Source organism: Terrapene carolina, unplaced genomic scaffold, assembly GCF_002925995.2.
Source record: "Terrapene carolina triunguis isolate 2854851 unplaced genomic scaffold, T_m_triunguis-2.0 Scaffold131, whole genome shotgun sequence".
Classification (NCBI taxonomy): domain Eukaryota; kingdom Metazoa; phylum Chordata; order Testudines; family Emydidae; genus Terrapene; species Terrapene triunguis.
Genome location: NW_020664482.1, coordinates 6,284,585 through 6,300,956, shown reverse-complemented (window position 1 = coordinate 6,300,956; position 16,372 = coordinate 6,284,585). Strand labels below are relative to the sequence as shown.

The 16,372-nt window shown below is 43.2% G+C and overlaps 1 protein-coding gene across 5 annotated transcripts in view; it reads left to right on the top strand.

Moving 5' to 3' along the window:
• ATP11C (ATPase phospholipid transporting 11C) overlaps positions 1 to 16,372 on the top strand; it is a 110,439-nt gene that overhangs the window by 32,849 nt on the left and 61,218 nt on the right. For all 5 annotated transcript variants that reach the window (XM_024196919.3, XM_024196920.3, XM_026653106.2 and 2 more), the window contains exons 2-3: positions 6,828 to 6,947; positions 12,914 to 13,003. In XM_024196919.3, the coding sequence (XP_024052687.2) occupies positions 6,828 to 6,947; positions 12,914 to 13,003 (210 nt within the window). The remainder of the gene's footprint in view (positions 1 to 6,827; positions 6,948 to 12,913; positions 13,004 to 16,372) is intronic.

Genomic DNA, 16,372 nt, shown 5'->3' with positions numbered 1-16,372 from the left:
CTGACCATCTTGGCTAATAGCCATTGGTTCCGCAAGCTTTCCTCAGATCCTAGCTAATGCTGGACGCTGCTAATCTAGCGTGAGTTTTCCAAGTGCCCTTTTTTCTGCGTCTGGAATTTGTGTGCGGTTTGACAAGCATTTCCTGCAGCAGGGGTTTTGGAGCTGAATGGAATGTTAGGACATGAAGCCAGAGGGTGTTAGCTATGTACCACTGCAGCAGCAGAGCACACGTTTGCCAGACATTCGGCTCATGCTCAGCATATTGCATTGTTGGGTTGAGTTTCAAAGCAAACTGAGGATTAAAAAGAATGAGAGGAGTTTGTATGGTATCTTAGTGCTATATTAGCCTGTCTGGCTGTTAATTCCTTCAAGAAAAAGTTGAAAACTTTACTGTATTGATTTAAAATCCAAGCCTTGAGTCTGGAAGATTCAGCAAAATCTGAGAAGTCCCTTTGTATACAGGCTACACACGTGAATGCCCTTAATTTTCTGTTTTAAAGTGGTCTAGACCTGTGACAGAGAGTGCAACCATATGCAGTAGCTTTGGGGGAACATATTGTATTAAATGCGTCTATCACTGTGAGCCAGGGATTTTATATATGATTGTGGCCTACTCCATAGGGGCGAGGTGGTTATCACAACTGTTTCAAGAACTAAAACAGTGGGAGGTGATTAAAGTGAATCACTTAGGACAGTGGTTCTCAGCCTTTCCAGACTACTGTACCCCTTTCAGGAGTCTAATTTGTCTTGCGTACCCCCATGTTTCACCTCACTTAAAAACTACTTGCTTACAGAATCAGACCTAAAAATACAAAAGTATCACAGCATACTTATTACTGAAAAATTGCTGACTTTCTCATTTTTACCACCGAATTATGAAATAAATCAATTGGAATATAAAGATTGTACTTACTTTTCAGTGTATAGTATATAGAGCAGTATAAACAAGTCATTGGATGAAATTTTAGTTTGTACTGACTTCTCTAGTGTTTTTTATGTAGCCTGTTGTAAAACTAGGCAAATATCTAGATGAGTTGATGTACCCCGTGGAAGACCTCTGCGTACCCCTGGTTAAGAACCACTGACTTAGCTGGTAAACACCTCCAGAAATATACCACCCTCTGGGGGAACTTGCATAGACTGGTTCAGACTGTTTTTTCCAGAAACCAATAAACAAAGAAAGGGCTTTTGATGTAAAAAGGCTGGGTTTAAACTGACTCAGGGCCTTCTTTCTGATCCAGCAAATGGGCAGGACCTGCTGTCCAAAGGCCCCAACGCTTGTGGAAGGGTTGGAAAGACTTTGGCCTACCTGGACCCCATAAGATCTGATGGGTGACGTCTGGTTAGCTTAGTATATATGGAGGAACTGTTATTGGTTTTAATGTTTTCTCTGTAACACTTTTGCCTTAAGAATAAAGGTGCTTGCTTAGAAGCAGCCGTGTGGCAACTTGTAACTGCTGGCAATACTGGGCTCATAGCCCTGAGAGGGAGAGCAATGTGCAGGTGCTGGCCTTTAGGCGGACTGCCTTGCTGGGGGCATCGCAGTGTAAGGCAGTGAGCTCTGTAGCTTTAAAATTCCGGGCTGGAGGAAGAGGGACCCAGGTCTCCACCCATGAGAGGTGGTGGCTGAGAGCCGGAAACCTTAAATGAGTGCCCTTGAGGGATCACGGAGCGGGAACACAGGTGTATTCAACCTGAAACACTGACAGCATCAGAAAAGCATTCTGCAGAATCAGACAAATCCCTACTGTTTAGAACAGGGGTGGGCAAACTTTTTGGCACATCTGGGTATGGAAATTGTATGGTGGGTCGTGAATACCCATGAAATTGGGGATTGGAGTGTGGGAGGGGGTGAAGGCTTTGGCTGGGGGTGCGGGCTCTGGGGTGGGGCTGGAGATGAGGGGTTGGGGGGTGCAGGAGGGTGCTCTGGGCTGGGACAGAGGGGTTCGGAGGGCGGAAGGGGGATCAGGGCTGGGGCAGAGGGTTGGGGTGCAGGAGGGAGTCAGGGGTGCAGGCTCCAGGTGGCGCTTTCCTCAAGCAGCCCCTGGAAGCCATGGCATGTCCTCCCTCCAGCTCCTAGGCAGAGGCACGGCCAGGTAGTTCTGCGTGCTGCCCCATCTGCAGGCTCTCCACCTCTGCAGCTCCCATTGGCCGTGGTTGCTGGCCAATGGGAGCTGTGGGGGCAATGTGCGGATCCTCCTGGCTGCCCCTATGCATAGGAGGTGGAGGGGGGACATGCCGCTGCTTCTGGGAACCTCATGGAGCCCTGGCATGTGCGGAGTGGGGCAAGCCCCGGACCCCGCTCCCCGGCTGGAGCTCAGGGGCCAGATTAAAATGTGTGAAGGGCCAGATGTGGCCTCCGGGCCATAGTTTGCCCACCCCTGGTTTAGAGTCTGGTAGGCACATCAGTCTCTGGGCAAAGATGCTACTTAATTTAATCTGCCAGACTGTTGGGAGTAGAAAACTAGTCTTCCTGTCTTGGTTTCAGTTGGAGCTGCCGTGGTTTACAGCTTGAGGAGATTATTTTAGAAAAGCGGCTTCAAAGAAAATGTTGTTGCTTTTCTGAACACAACAGTGTTTTTCAACCGGTTTTAAAATTTCCGAATACGTAGCATTAAGTACCAAGAAAGAGAGACTCGGAGACCCCAGAGAGAAACTGCCAGCTTAGTACTGCTGGGAACAGAATTCTCGGGGTCAGACAATTGTGAGTTTCTCAGTGTGGTGTGGTCAGTGAATGATTATCTTACATGCAAGATAATAATTTAGAAAGGATGGGAACCTAATTAAGAAATTGTTGTTGTGGTTTGTTCTAAAATGGTCACTTTTAAACTGCCAGGAAGCTTGTGTGTGGCTGCCAATCAGAAGCCAGTGCAAATGTGTCAGCCCAACAGGATACTGCACATCCAATGCTTTCCCCATTCAAGTAAAGAATTTCTGAGGGCTACAGGTTACTGCTTTCTTTCCATACAAACTAATATCCACTATATATCTGTATGGTAATAATGTATCGATCTAGCTGTCAAATATTAATTGCAAAATTGTAAAAGCCACTTTTCCTGCTATTGAATTGAGTCAAGGTAATTTATAACAGGTTGGGATTTAACGTACAAGAGCTTTCCAAGTAGTGGTATTCGTCTCACTAAATGAGCTTTCAGGTTCCTTGCCTTTTACATACGTTACCTTTAGGGCGTTCTTTGTTGCATTAAAAAGACTTGCATGTAGTTGCATATTCCCTCAAGAACTTAAAACACTGAGTAAATTAAAGATAATGCAAGACTGGTCTCTACACTTGGCAACTGACGGCAATAGCTGTTCTGTAAGAGCTATTCTAGAATAGCGCTAGTGCCATTTGCGGGTTTAGCTTAATATGCTTTCAAAGCGGATTCAAACTATTCTGGAATAAGCGCATCCACGTGGGGAGCTATTCTGGTATAGCTCTTGCAGTTTAAATTCACATCCTACTTTATTCTGGATTAATTTCCAGATGTGCACAAGACCTAAGAAAATGATCACGGAATTATAGCTAACCCTCTGACTTTTCCTCCCAGCAGCAAATGTAAGGCAGTGGGAATCTTAAGTGTTTGATCTTGATTTATGCACAAATATTGCAGAATATGAAATGGGAATCGATTTGGCTGTCTCCTCATGCCGTTCTCACCACTAGACAAATGGTGCACGTCTGCAAAGGAGATTGTAAAATCTTGAGAGCAAAGATTGTGCCTTCCTGTGGGGGGAGGGATAGCTCAGTGGTTTGAGCATTGGCCTGCTAAACCCAGCGTTGTGAGTTCAGTCCTTGAGGGGGCCACTTAGGGATCTGGGGCAAAATCAGTACTTGGTCCTGCTAGTGAAGGCAGGGGGCTGGACTCAATGACCTTTCAGGGTCCCTTCCAGTTCTATGAGGTAGGTATATCTCCATATATTATATTTATTATTATGTAGTTCTTATCACAGTGGGGCCCTGATCCTGACTGGGGATTTAGAGCACCACTACAGTGCACACAATTAGTACTAATATCCTGCTGGAAATGTGTTCGTTTTTTAAAATTTTTATTATTTTGGGGTCTTTTTGTGCTTCCAGGTGAAAATATTTTCCATCAGAGTTTTCTTTGTTTTTGTTTGGTTAATGTGTGTGAGAGAGAGCATGAGTGGGGAAAGGAGGGAGAGAATGTAACCGGTCTGTTTTAATGACAAGAGAAATTCTTTTCATGTTTGACCCAGATCTCTGACGTGTTTATAAATACCCTACGTCCTGTTGTTCTTTTTGCTATGAAGGCTATCCGGTCTAGGGGAATTAATTAAGGTGTGACCATGGGTTATAATTCATTTGTAGCATCTCACTCTGGTTTAAAAAAAGAAATCTGTCTGCCTGCCTGCCATATTTTAGCCTTTTGACATTGATGTAGAGCAGGGGTCGGCAACCTTTCAGAAGTGGTGTGCCAAGTCTTCATTTATTCACTCTGATTTAAGGTTTCGCGTGCCAGTAATACATTTGAACGTTTTTAGACGGTCTCTTTCTATAAGTCTATAATTAATATATAACTAAACTATTGTTATATATAATGTAAATAAGGTTTTTAAAATGTTTAAGAAGCTTCATTTAAAATTAAATTAAAATGCAGAGCCCCCCGGACCAGTGGCCAGGACACGGGCAGTGTGAGTGCCACTGAAAATTAGCTCGCGTGCCGCCTTCGGCACGCGTGCCATAGGTTGCCTACCCCGATGTAGAGCTTTAAAGTGCAACTATGGGATTACGTGAATCCTACAACTATCTGCATGAAACTGGGATTACTTAGGTAGTCGTCTGGAAACACTCCCGAGTTGTTCTCCTATATAGTAGCAATTTCCGGCACCGGGGCTGGGAGCAGAATGGATTTTCCACATTCACGCGGGTTTGTCTCTGGGAAATGCAGTGTTTAAAGAGGAGAATAGCACAGAGAGCCATCAAGGAAAACATACTTCAGTTGGAATGGCACAGAGGGAGAGAAGTGCAACTAGAGAGGAAACATGTGAGATGCTGAGAGCTGGAACTGAGAGGCCTGACAAGGGAAGTGTGGAAACACCCAGTATTGTAATAGGACGAGTCAGGCCTCAAAAATCATGATTGGCTTTAAACTCCTGAAATTTATAGAAAAAAAGAAACAAAAAAAAGGATTTTTTTTATTCTGTTTTTTGAGCTTCCAGAGTTCCACGTTCTCAATCTTTCCTTTGAAAACGCGAAGGCTAGAAACGTACTTTATCTCTGCTTTCATTTTGTAATCACATGACACCGGGAGCTGTGACTTTAAGAGAAACCCCAAATATGCTGAGACTAGTGATTAAAAACTCAAGACTTGGCGGGATGGTTACTACCAGTTGGACTGGCCCTCCAGTGGCCTGATATCCCAGCTCGTAGACGTGGGTATGATCCTCCCTGCCAGCAGATGGAGACTGTAAAATTTGTGATGCAGTCATTCACCTTGCCTACCACAGCGTGCCTCAATGGTTTCCACCTCCAAGGACTGGAAACAATATTTTTTTGTCTGCTGAGACTTTAGTTAAGATTAACGTTGCTTCCTAAAAATCTCCGTAACGAAACTTTTCCTTTTGAAACGGTGGAGGTCCCTTTTGTGTCTCTCTGCCTGTGCTCACCACCCAGCTGAAATGTTCTTGAGCACCTGAATGCTTAAACGAGAAGAAAAATAATTAATTTTCTTGACACTCTAATAACACAGCTAACACCTGCCTTTTTGGCGCACTGCAGATGCTTCTACCTTGAGTAGATGAACGTGCACTTAGGGGACTTTTAGTGCCCGGCAACAGAGTCCACGCAGGTGCCTAGTGTGCAGAGTAGATTTATACCCAATCTTGCCGCAAACGGAAGTGGTTTCTGTAGACAAGCTCTAAGAAGAATTTTTCTTAAATATTCACACAATGATGTTTTAGCGGAACATATGAAGATTAAAAAGGAAACAACAAATCAAAATGTTTAGAATGACTCGGCCACAGATCAGAAGAGATTTCAAGGTCGGTCTAAAGATGTGTTCAGAGGTCAGAAGCTCAAAATAGCTCACATTGGGGAGCCCAAGGCAATGACTGACAAAGCCCTCAAAGGGTATTTTCCCCCCTCCTGAAGCAGAAAGTGGAAAGGTTTCTTCTTAGTAACAGTTTAAGGCAACTCGAGCAGATTGGAATATTTCCACTTGAGAGATGCCAGCCACTAATAGAAATGCTCAGACGTAGAGGAAAACTTTGCTTTCTTACATATCTTATTTGCAGTGGTGTTGTGGCCACGTTGGTTCCAGAATAGAGAGACAAGGTGGGTGAGGCAGTACCTTTTGTTGGACCAACTTCTGTTGGTGAAAGAGCTCTTTGTAAGCTCAAAAGCTTGCATCTTTCACTAACAGAAGTTGGTCCAATAAAAGATTATTACCTCACCCACTTTGTGTCTCATATATATCTTGGGTTTCAGAGTGGTAGCCGCGTTAGTTTGTATCTGCGAGAACAACGAGGAGTCCTTGTGGCACCTTAGAGACTAACAAATTTATTTAGGCATTCGCAGTGGACCAGGAAAGGCTGATAAAGGTGTAAATGTGGTCTTCTGGTATTTGGAAAGGTAATTATTACCCCTTGTGTGAGATAGGAAGACCATGAATATAATCACTTCTGCACTGCATTCATTCTATTCAACACTGTAATAAGAGAGCCCAGGACAATGGAAGTTCAGAAAGGCTGTGAGGGAGCCATCAGAATCCGAAGCATGTGGAACTCGTTATCTGGACACATGCATGGAAATGTGTGAACTTGAGAGCCAGGGACTTAACTTGCCTTTACCTTGTTGTCTCTGACAGTGCGCTGGCGAAGAGAAACGAGTTGGGACGCGCACCGTGTTTGTTGGCCACCGCCCTGTTTCAGAAACCGATGCTTACGTCGAGCAGAAATTCTGTGATAATAGAATTGTCTCATCCAAGGTAAGTTGGTTCTCTTATTCCATGAGCTATGGTCATTTAATCAACTGGAAAGTTTGCACGTTCCTGTTCCTCAACCTTATTGTATTTCATCATCAGTCATGGCTTCCTGACATTTAAAACCTCAGAAATCTATACTTGAGTAGTTAAAATGCTCTTTGCAAGAAGAAATTGCCCCAGTGTTCAGCTGTTCCATTGCCGGTGTGGTAGGAGTTTTAATAACCAAGATTGTTAATCTAATAGGACTGTGGGTTGTAGTCTAAAACCTTGTATTAAAGAGACTCTTCTCTCTGAACCCCCCTATTGAGAGGTAGGGGATGAAATGTTATGTTCTGCTCTCTAATTTTGCACAAAATGTCCCACTGGGGTTTAGGAGAGATGTGCAAATGGTATTAGAATTGCATTTGTTAATAACACACGGGCATATTATGATACCTCCTTCTGAGTCTAATTTATGATCTTCCTGATGCAATCTGAAAGCAGCTTGGAAGCTCATTTTGCACCAAACCACTGGTTTGTATATACACTTCCTTATTAATGCCCACTGAGTGAATGCACACATGAGTTCCCCCTCTGTGTGTTGAATAATATTGAGGCACAAAGAGTAGTACCTGCTTCAATGTTTTCTGGGTCTCCATTGTTTGGAGAGTGAAAATATAAAGGCAAGACAATATCTGATGTGGTTGGTGACTTGCAAGGTTTTCGTTTGGGATTTGTTTGGTTATAAAATGAACAGATATCTAGAAGCACGACAGGTCTCATTTTTTTTTTTTTGTCTTTTCAAGTAGGACAAAAATAACTTAGTACAGTGTGTATTTTAACTCTTGGCCTTTCTGTTGGATAAAGAGGAAACCATGCAGTACTCTATTAATATAGCATTTGTCTATTCTGAACACAATGTGATGACACCTATCTTCTGGTTGATCTTATTTTACTTGACATCTATCAAGCTATTTCAAAAGACTTGGAAAAATTGAAGTACAATGTCAGACAGCTGGCAACCGCTATTGTTAAGCTAGTTGGGTGAACGTATATTTAGCTTGTTACTAAGGTGGCTTTGGGGATGCCCAGTATATAGTTACAGACTTTAGTCGTACCATACTTACGATTTAAAGGTTACAGTGGGCATATTTTTTTTTTCTGCTCCAAACAATTCAAACGTCTGCTGCCTTTTATATCCTTTTGCTGTCTGCATTAGAACCAGAACTGACTTTGTGCTAGGGACCAGTTCCCGCAGGCTGACCTAGGTAAAACGCCGTTTGACGTTTTTGCATTAGATCTGCAAGATTGTGCCATTAGGGAATATCCATTTGGGTTTTTTTGTTTCGTTAGTGAATAATTGAATTATTTTAAAAACACTAATCTTGTGTAGAACTTCATCGATTATTATTTTTTTTTTTTAAAGTTATTTCCCTATTGATTTTTGACCTTTTTATATTTGGGAAGGAAGAGTCCATGCCTACCCCTCTCTCCTCCTCCCCTTTTTCCTCTCCTGCCCTCCAATGTTTAAAATGAAGCTGATGTGGAGGTGAGTCTTCATTGTTTGCTTATTATCTGTGCACAAGCATCATTAATGATGTCAGTATGACTCTGGGAAAAGGGACTTGTTATTTCAAAGGACACATCTATTTGACCTGTTTTGTTTCTTAAACTTGCTTTTAAAGTTCATGTCGTTATTTTTTCCAAAACAAACGATCGTGATCTTCTCCCTTTCTCACCCCTAAAAAATGTGAGAAGCCAAATTGCAAGCAAGGCAACAAGGCAGTGTTCCAATAGCAAACATGTATGCAGTTCCTTCGATAATTTTTTTTTAAGAGAAAAAAGCGAGAGTATGGAGTCTCAAGATTTTAAGGGGTTATCTTCACAGCAGAGAGAAAAAATTCATTATTTGAGCATTGTTTCCTTTTGATGTGTGGCATGCAGCACTAAAAGCTATTTACAGGCGGGAGTCCCATTGATTTTTGTACTCTTTCCCCTAACCTCCTCCAATTGTTTATGTGGGGAAGAGGGGGTGTCAAACTTGGGAATAATTGATTTTTTTTTAAATTAAAATCCAGACAATACTCTTGTTTATAAGTCAATGAAGGAAGCCAGAATTTAAAGTACAAAGTTAGAAGAAAGAACATGGAGTTATGTTGCATATTGGTGTGTAATTGTATTTACTGAAGTGCAAAAAACCCAGTGGGCCAGATCTTGAAGTTTGCAAAGTCAGCAGCACAAAGGGGACTTAAAGCTACGTCACTGAGGAGCCCTTTTCGCGGCTGTGATCAATGAAGGGAGGCTCTGGGCCTGGTAACTTTAGTTAAAGGGCCATTATACCATAGGACTGAAGCCTTTTGTGGCTTAGCACAAATCCAGTAATGGCACTAATAACCCTAGATATATTTACTATGAATCTTCTCCTATAGCCCTTAAACACAGGAATAGCTATGGTGATTTTTTTTTTTTTTTTTTTTAATGGGCCCCTTCCATGTGGGAGGGCTTCAGGATCCAACACTACTGCATGTCTTCAGCAAACTAGCAAGGGATAAATCTAGACCGTCGTCTGTCAAAGGAGCCAGGGATTGAAAATGACACTAGTCTAAATTCCAAGACTTGCAGTTCTTCTGTTCATGCCCAGTGGCAAAATAGCACAACTGGACCGAGGGCACTTCCTGAATGGTGCATTCATCTCCAGCTCTGGTAACTTGCAAGATATAAGACATCAACACTGATAACCTTCCCTTCCCTCCTGCTTCAGTGTTGCCTGATGCATGATGACTGCTTTCAATCTGTATTGCTAAAACTATTGTACATAATCTGGAAATACGGACCTCCACCTTCCAGTGAGCATAACACAGGGGTTGGCAACCTTTCAGAAGTGGTGTGCCGAGTCTTCATTTATTCACTCTAATTTAAGGTTGCGCGTGCCAGTCATACATTTGAACGTTTTTAGAAGGTCTCTTTCTATAAGTCTATAATATATAACTAAACTATTGTTGTATATAACGTAAATAAGGTTTTTAAAAAGTTTAAGAAGCTTCATTTAAAATTTAAATGAAAATGCAGAGCCCCGGACCAGTGGCCAGGACCCGGGCAGTGTGAGTGCCACTGAAAATCAGCTTGCCTACCCGTGCCATAACACGTGCCATAGGTTGCCTACCCCTGGCATAGCACATTCACCTCACATTGCAGGTGTTCGTGAGACTATTGGCATGTTCTCATGCTAGAATTAGAATGGTGGTTGGCTGAAGCATTGCCATAATAGGAATAACCTGACTCTTTTGAAGCAGGTGTGTGAGCTAATGTTAGAAAAGCACCCCTCCTGCACCCCCCACCCATCCTTCAATTAATGTAGTGAAATCTCGACAGGTTTTTTTGACTGTGATTCTGTCTCCCAGAACAATTGGAGAAGCAGAGTTCTGTGCTGCTGCTGACTTCACAAACTGTTTGTTTCCACCTGCAAGCTACAACAGCCAAATAGAAAAAAGTAGAGGGAAAAAAATGGATTTTTTGGGGGGAGGGGGGGAGTGGGGCAGAAGATGAAGGTGGATATTTTCTCAACTTAATTGCACAATTGGCACTGCTCTTGCATGTGGAAAGAGGAAGTGCAGTATAGGAGTCAAACAGCGTCTTAGGCTTTTCTGTGGGAAGGAATTGTAATGGGGGTGCAAATATTGACTTTTTAGCAAAGTCCCGGAAGTTTCACCCAGTCTATTCTGTACCCCAGCTTTTAGCGCCAACGTTTTATGTTCTGTCAGAGCTAGACCTGTTCTGTTGAACCAGTTTAATTCTGACTTCACTGAGTTTTTTTTCTAAGCAATAACCTTGGACTCAAGGTCGGGCAGCAAACAATCTGGTGCTTGTCAGTCGGCGCACATGTCTGTCTTCAGTCCCAGTGTGGGTCTTGGGGGCTGCAGTCCTATCACACTGCCTTTTATGAGGATGTTAGTTGGCCTCACACTTACTTCAGACAGGAGTGCAATTACAGGGAAGTTACTGCCCATCGGAGGGACCATGTGCTTCACTTGACATGAGGGGAGGAGTGTGGATGGATAAAGGAAAGCATGTGGTCCGGAGTGTGGGTTTAATTTTTCCACCGACCTTGTAGATGTAGGTAGGGTGATCAGACAGCAAGTGTGAAAAATCGGGACGGGGTGGGGGGTAGTAGGTGCCTATATAAGACAAAGCCCCAGATATCAGGACTGTCCCTATAAAATCAGGACATCTGGTCACCCTAGATGTCTCTTCGGTTGTGTGGCAATAAGGCACACTGCAGATGCTTCTTTAACTATTTCACTGCTACATCGGTTACTGTCTGTATCCTACAATCCCAAGCTACTTCCATGGTCCAAAAGTCCCAGTAGCTGCCCACCCAGCTATGAGAACCTCCATTCCTCCTCTCTCTTCCCCCCACCAACTTCTACCATGCCGTGGCCATTGTCAGTGCGAAAACTTGCAATACATACACAATCCAAAATTTAAGGTCAGCCGAAAAACGAGCTGAATTTAATATAAAATAAATCCCTCTGAGGGAACAGTGTTCTCGTTCGTATTTAATTCAGATAAAACTTCCATTTTGGAATTTATCCAGATCTGCTACCGAATTTCCTCATCCGCCTTCCCAGTTGTGATGGAGAATTCAAGTAGCTTTGTTGCGGAATACAGGGCGAGACTCTGTATGCTGCACCTCTATAAGAGGAGATGCAGCCCAGAATTCATAGCCCAGGGGGTAAGTTGGATTGAACTGGCTGGTGGCACTGTTAGACACAGAGTTCCGAGTTCTTTCTTAATGTGCAAGCAGTCAGTCGGTCTTGGGCAGACACATAGTGGTGGTGCTGTCCTTTTTTTTTTAGTGAGGTCTCTGTATAGAAACAGTGGTCCCAGGGGTGGGGTTGGAAGCTGTGTAACCAGCAGGAGCGTTTTGCTGCTCTCTGTGAACCAGGCATTGATGTTGGTTTGAGATTCCTGAAAGGAGGCGTTGTCCTGCGTGCTGTTTGACCGTCTTATTTCGGGACAGGTGTATGTGTGTTAATCTTAGAATATATCCACGCTCTGCACCACCGATTTCCTCTCCACTGGAAAACAGACCTGCAAGGCCCCAGACATCCACTCAGCAGAGCTGTGACACATCTTTGTGGCCTCCCAATTCTGCAGGGGTCGAAGTGGCCCCAGAATAATTCTGACAGATCTGTGGATCTGGCCGAGTTACAGCAGCCTGTCCCCTACGGGTGGCAGTGCGGCCTAGACCCTCCACAGCAGTGCTACTTGCTGCAGCCCTGCCGCCAGCATCACACCCTGTGTTTCCTAGGCTGAGTTTAGAGAGGCAACCTGGAGCTGTTTTCCTCAGCCCTTGCCCAGGGGGATTTCTCCCTTGGCTGAATCCAGGGCTTTTAGGGCACTTTTCTGCTGCTCTGCCAGTCCTTTTTATGCATCGCACGAGGTCTGGAGCAGGATTAAGAATCCTTCATCCCTATTGCCACAGAACGTATGACCTTGGTGATGTCTGGTCTCTTTGTGAGAGAAACAATAGAGGAAGACTCCTTGGGCTGTTTCCCCCTGTGCATTCATGTAGCAGCTACTCACAAAGTGCCCCCTTACTCTCAATATTTGATGCTAATGAGTCTAGATACAATGGTGATAGGCACGTTAAAAATACACAGATAGTATGCCATTAGAATTGCTTAATGCTATTGTGAGTTTCTGAAGAGGTTCAATAATAAGAGAACTAACACCTTGGGCCAAATCTATCCTGGGTATAACATCCGTGAAATTATACCAGGGATACATCTGTCCAATATAACTACTTGACCTTTTTTTTAAATGAAATCTTATTTCTTAGGAAACTTCTAAACATAAATTCCCTTTCTTTAACTCTCAATCCCTGGATGAATGTAGCTTCCTGTCGATCTTTGGTTCTATTGACGTTCTGAAAATTTATGTGCTGGTATTATTTGCACAGCTTATCTCTCTGTTCTTTCACCCTGCAGTACACTGTCTGGAATTTTCTTCCGAAGAATCTTTTTGAACAGTTCAGAAGAATTGCCAACTTTTATTTCCTCATCATTTTCCTTGTGCAGGTAAGGGCACTTTTAAATAGCAATGATGCAAAAATTATTATTATTTTTTTAAACCGATTGTTCGAAGCTTTAAACACAACTTGATAGAGGACTGAGACTGAAGACTGGCTCTTTACTGGTGCTTATGAAATCTTTTATTAGAAGCTATGTTTTGTCTCCTGTATACGCATTCAAAATACCATAACTGGTAACATTTCTGGGGCCATCTCAGACATATTGTGATGACTATTGTTACAATTTAAGGGCCCTATTAACACTATAAGCACCATGAGATCACTTATAAATATGTCTACGTTGGAGCTGGAAGGTGTAATTTCCATCTCGAGGTGCTAGTTCTGATCAAGCTAGCATGCTAACAATAGAAGTGTAGCTGCCACAGAGGGAGGGGCTAGCTGCTCAGATACATACCTAGGGTCTCAGATCCTCATACTTAGGAAGTCTAGCCCCTCCCACTGCTCATACCCCCGTAGTTACACGTTTATTTTAGTGCCCGAACTCAGTCAGATCTAGTGTCGGTATCTTTCCTTGAAACTGGAAATTTCACCTCCAGCTCCTATGTAGACATACCCGGTGTGAGTTAAACATATGTTAACGGCTGCAGGATTGAAACCTAGCTTTTTTGTACTCTTTATTGCTTCTCCCATCTAACCATACATTTTTTTCCATATAATAAGCGGCCTGGTAATATTATAGTTTGTGTAGATTTCAAGAAAACCAGAAGAAGTGCACAGTCCATCATTTGGATTGTTTTTTATATTCAGATGAGCATTTACTAAGTGTGTGCATTTGTGTAGGAGTTTGATTTTTGTAAAGAGATTTTATACATACTAAATTACAGACATACACCTGATGTAATAAGATTTGTCTTTTTTCCGTGCTGATTTCTATGTAAAGAGGGCATTGATCTTGGGATTAGGGGAAATGCTGGTAGATATGAGTGTTCATTTTCTGTTACATTAGCTGAAAAATCAGGGGAGTTCCCAAAATATGTTTGCAAAAGAAAGGTGTTTTTTTTTTTTTTTTTTTTTTTTTTTAGTAAAATGTGGATGAAACACAAGGAAGTATATTTCGCTCTTTTTATAACTGAACATTGGGATTTTAAAAAAATACTCAACTGACTGGTTGACTTAACCAGACAGGTAAAACTTCAGCCTATTCATCTAGTAAATGAAGTTTTAGATCTGTTACATACGGTAGTCTGCAATAAAGGCGTCCTTTGAGGGATTAAGTTGATTAATACCTCTATGCTTCACTTTTATTATCTATAGAATCATAGAAATGTAGACTGGAAGGGACCTCAGTAGGTCATCTAGTCCAGTCCCTTACACTGAGGCAGGACCTAAGTATTATCTAAACCAGGGGTGGCCAACCTGAGCCTGTTAAGGAGACAGAATTTACCAATGTACATTGCCAAAGAGCCACAGTAATACGTCCGCTCCCCACCCCGGCTCCCAGTGCCTCCTGCCCACCGGCAGCCCTGCCGATCAGCGCCTCCCGCTCCGTCCCACACCTCCCGATCAGCTGTTTTGTGGTGTGCAGGAGGCTCTGGGGGGGAGAGGGAGGAGCGAGGACATGTCAGGCTCAGGGGAGGGGGTGGGAAGGGGTGGAGTGGGGGCAGGGCCCATGGCAGAGCCAGGGGTTGAGCAGTGAGCACCCCCCGGCACATTGGAAAGTTGGCACCTGTAGCTGCAGCCCCGGAATCGGTGCCTATACAAGGAGCCGCATATTAACTTCTGAAGAGCCGCATGTGGCTCCAGAGCCAAAGGTTGGCCACCCCTGATCTAGACCATATCTGACAGATGTTTATCTAACCTGGTCTTGAAAACCTCCAGTGACAGAGATTCTACAACTACCCTTACAGCTAGGAAGTTTTTCCTAATAACTATCCTAAATTTCCTTTGCTGCAATTAAAGATTTACTGCTTGTCATGTCCTCCGTGGTTAAGGAGGACAATTTATCACCTTCCTCTTTATAACAACCTTTTACATATATGAAGACTGTTATCATATCCCCCTCAGTCTTCTCTTGGCCTACTCTGTCCTTGGTTTTCCCATTGCTTTTAATGTATTTGTAAAATGTTTTATTGTTACCGTTTATGTCCCTAGTTAGTTTAAACTCATTTTGTGCCGTGGCCTTTCTAATTTTATTCCTACATGCTTGTGGTGTTGTTTTTATTATATATAGTACATATATATGTCATCCTTTGTAATTTGACCCAGTTTCCACTTTTTGTATGACTGTTTTTTGAATTTCAGGTGGTTGAAGATCTCCTGGTTAATGCAGGGTGGTTTCTTACTATTCTTCCTATCTTTCCTACACCCTGGGATTGTTGGCTCTTGTGCTTTTAATAATGTCTTTTTAAAAAATTGCCAACTCTCCTGAAGTCGTCCCTCCCCCGTCCCCATTGGAGTTGCTTCCCAGAGGATCTTACCTACCAATTCTCTGAGTTTGCTGAGGTCTATTGTCTTTATTCTGCTGTTTTTCCTCCTACCATTCCTTAGAATCATGAATTCTGTTTCATGGTCACTTCCACTCAGACTGCCTTCCACCTTCAAATTCCCAACCCAAGTTCCCTATTTGTCAGAATCAAGTCTAGAACAACCTCTCCGCTCGTCGCTTTCTCCACCTTCTGTAATAAAAAGTGCATTCCAAGAACTTGTGGGATAATCTGTGCCCTGCTGTCTTATTTTCCCAACAGATGTCTGGATAGTTGAAGTCCCCTATCACCACCAACTACTGTGTTTTCAATGATTTGATTAGTTGTTTACAAAAAGATCCTTCCACGTCTTCCTCCTGGTCTATACTAGACCCCTACCATGACACCACCCTTGTTTTTTATCCCTTTTATCCTTATCCAGAGACTTTCAATGGGTCTGTTTTCCACTTCTTTATCAACCTCAGTGCACGGGTAATGCATCTTTGCTATTCCTCCTCTTTTTTCCCCCTGCTCATCCTTCCTGAAGAAGCTGTTCCCTTCTGTACCAGTATTCCAGTCATGGGAATTATCCCACCCACCAAGTCTCTGTGGTGCCAATTATGTCATAATTGTGATTATTCCTTAGTATTTCTAGCTCTTTCTCTTTATTAGATTTCCCATCTGTATTCCCTCTTGTCTCTCCTTTGCTCCTGCTGTGATTGCCTACGTTCCTCCTCCCCACCCCACCCCCCTAGGATTTTGACCCTGCACCCAGGTCTCCATGTTCTGGAATTACCTGTGGGCTTTTCCCTCCTGCCCGCATCAAACCTAGATACTCTTCCTCTTTCCCTTCCTTGATCGGTGGACTCTTCTCAGCAGAAGCCAAAATCCTCCCGGTGACACCATCTGCGCAGCCAGGCATTAACCACCAGGATGGCTTTCTCTGCCTGAGC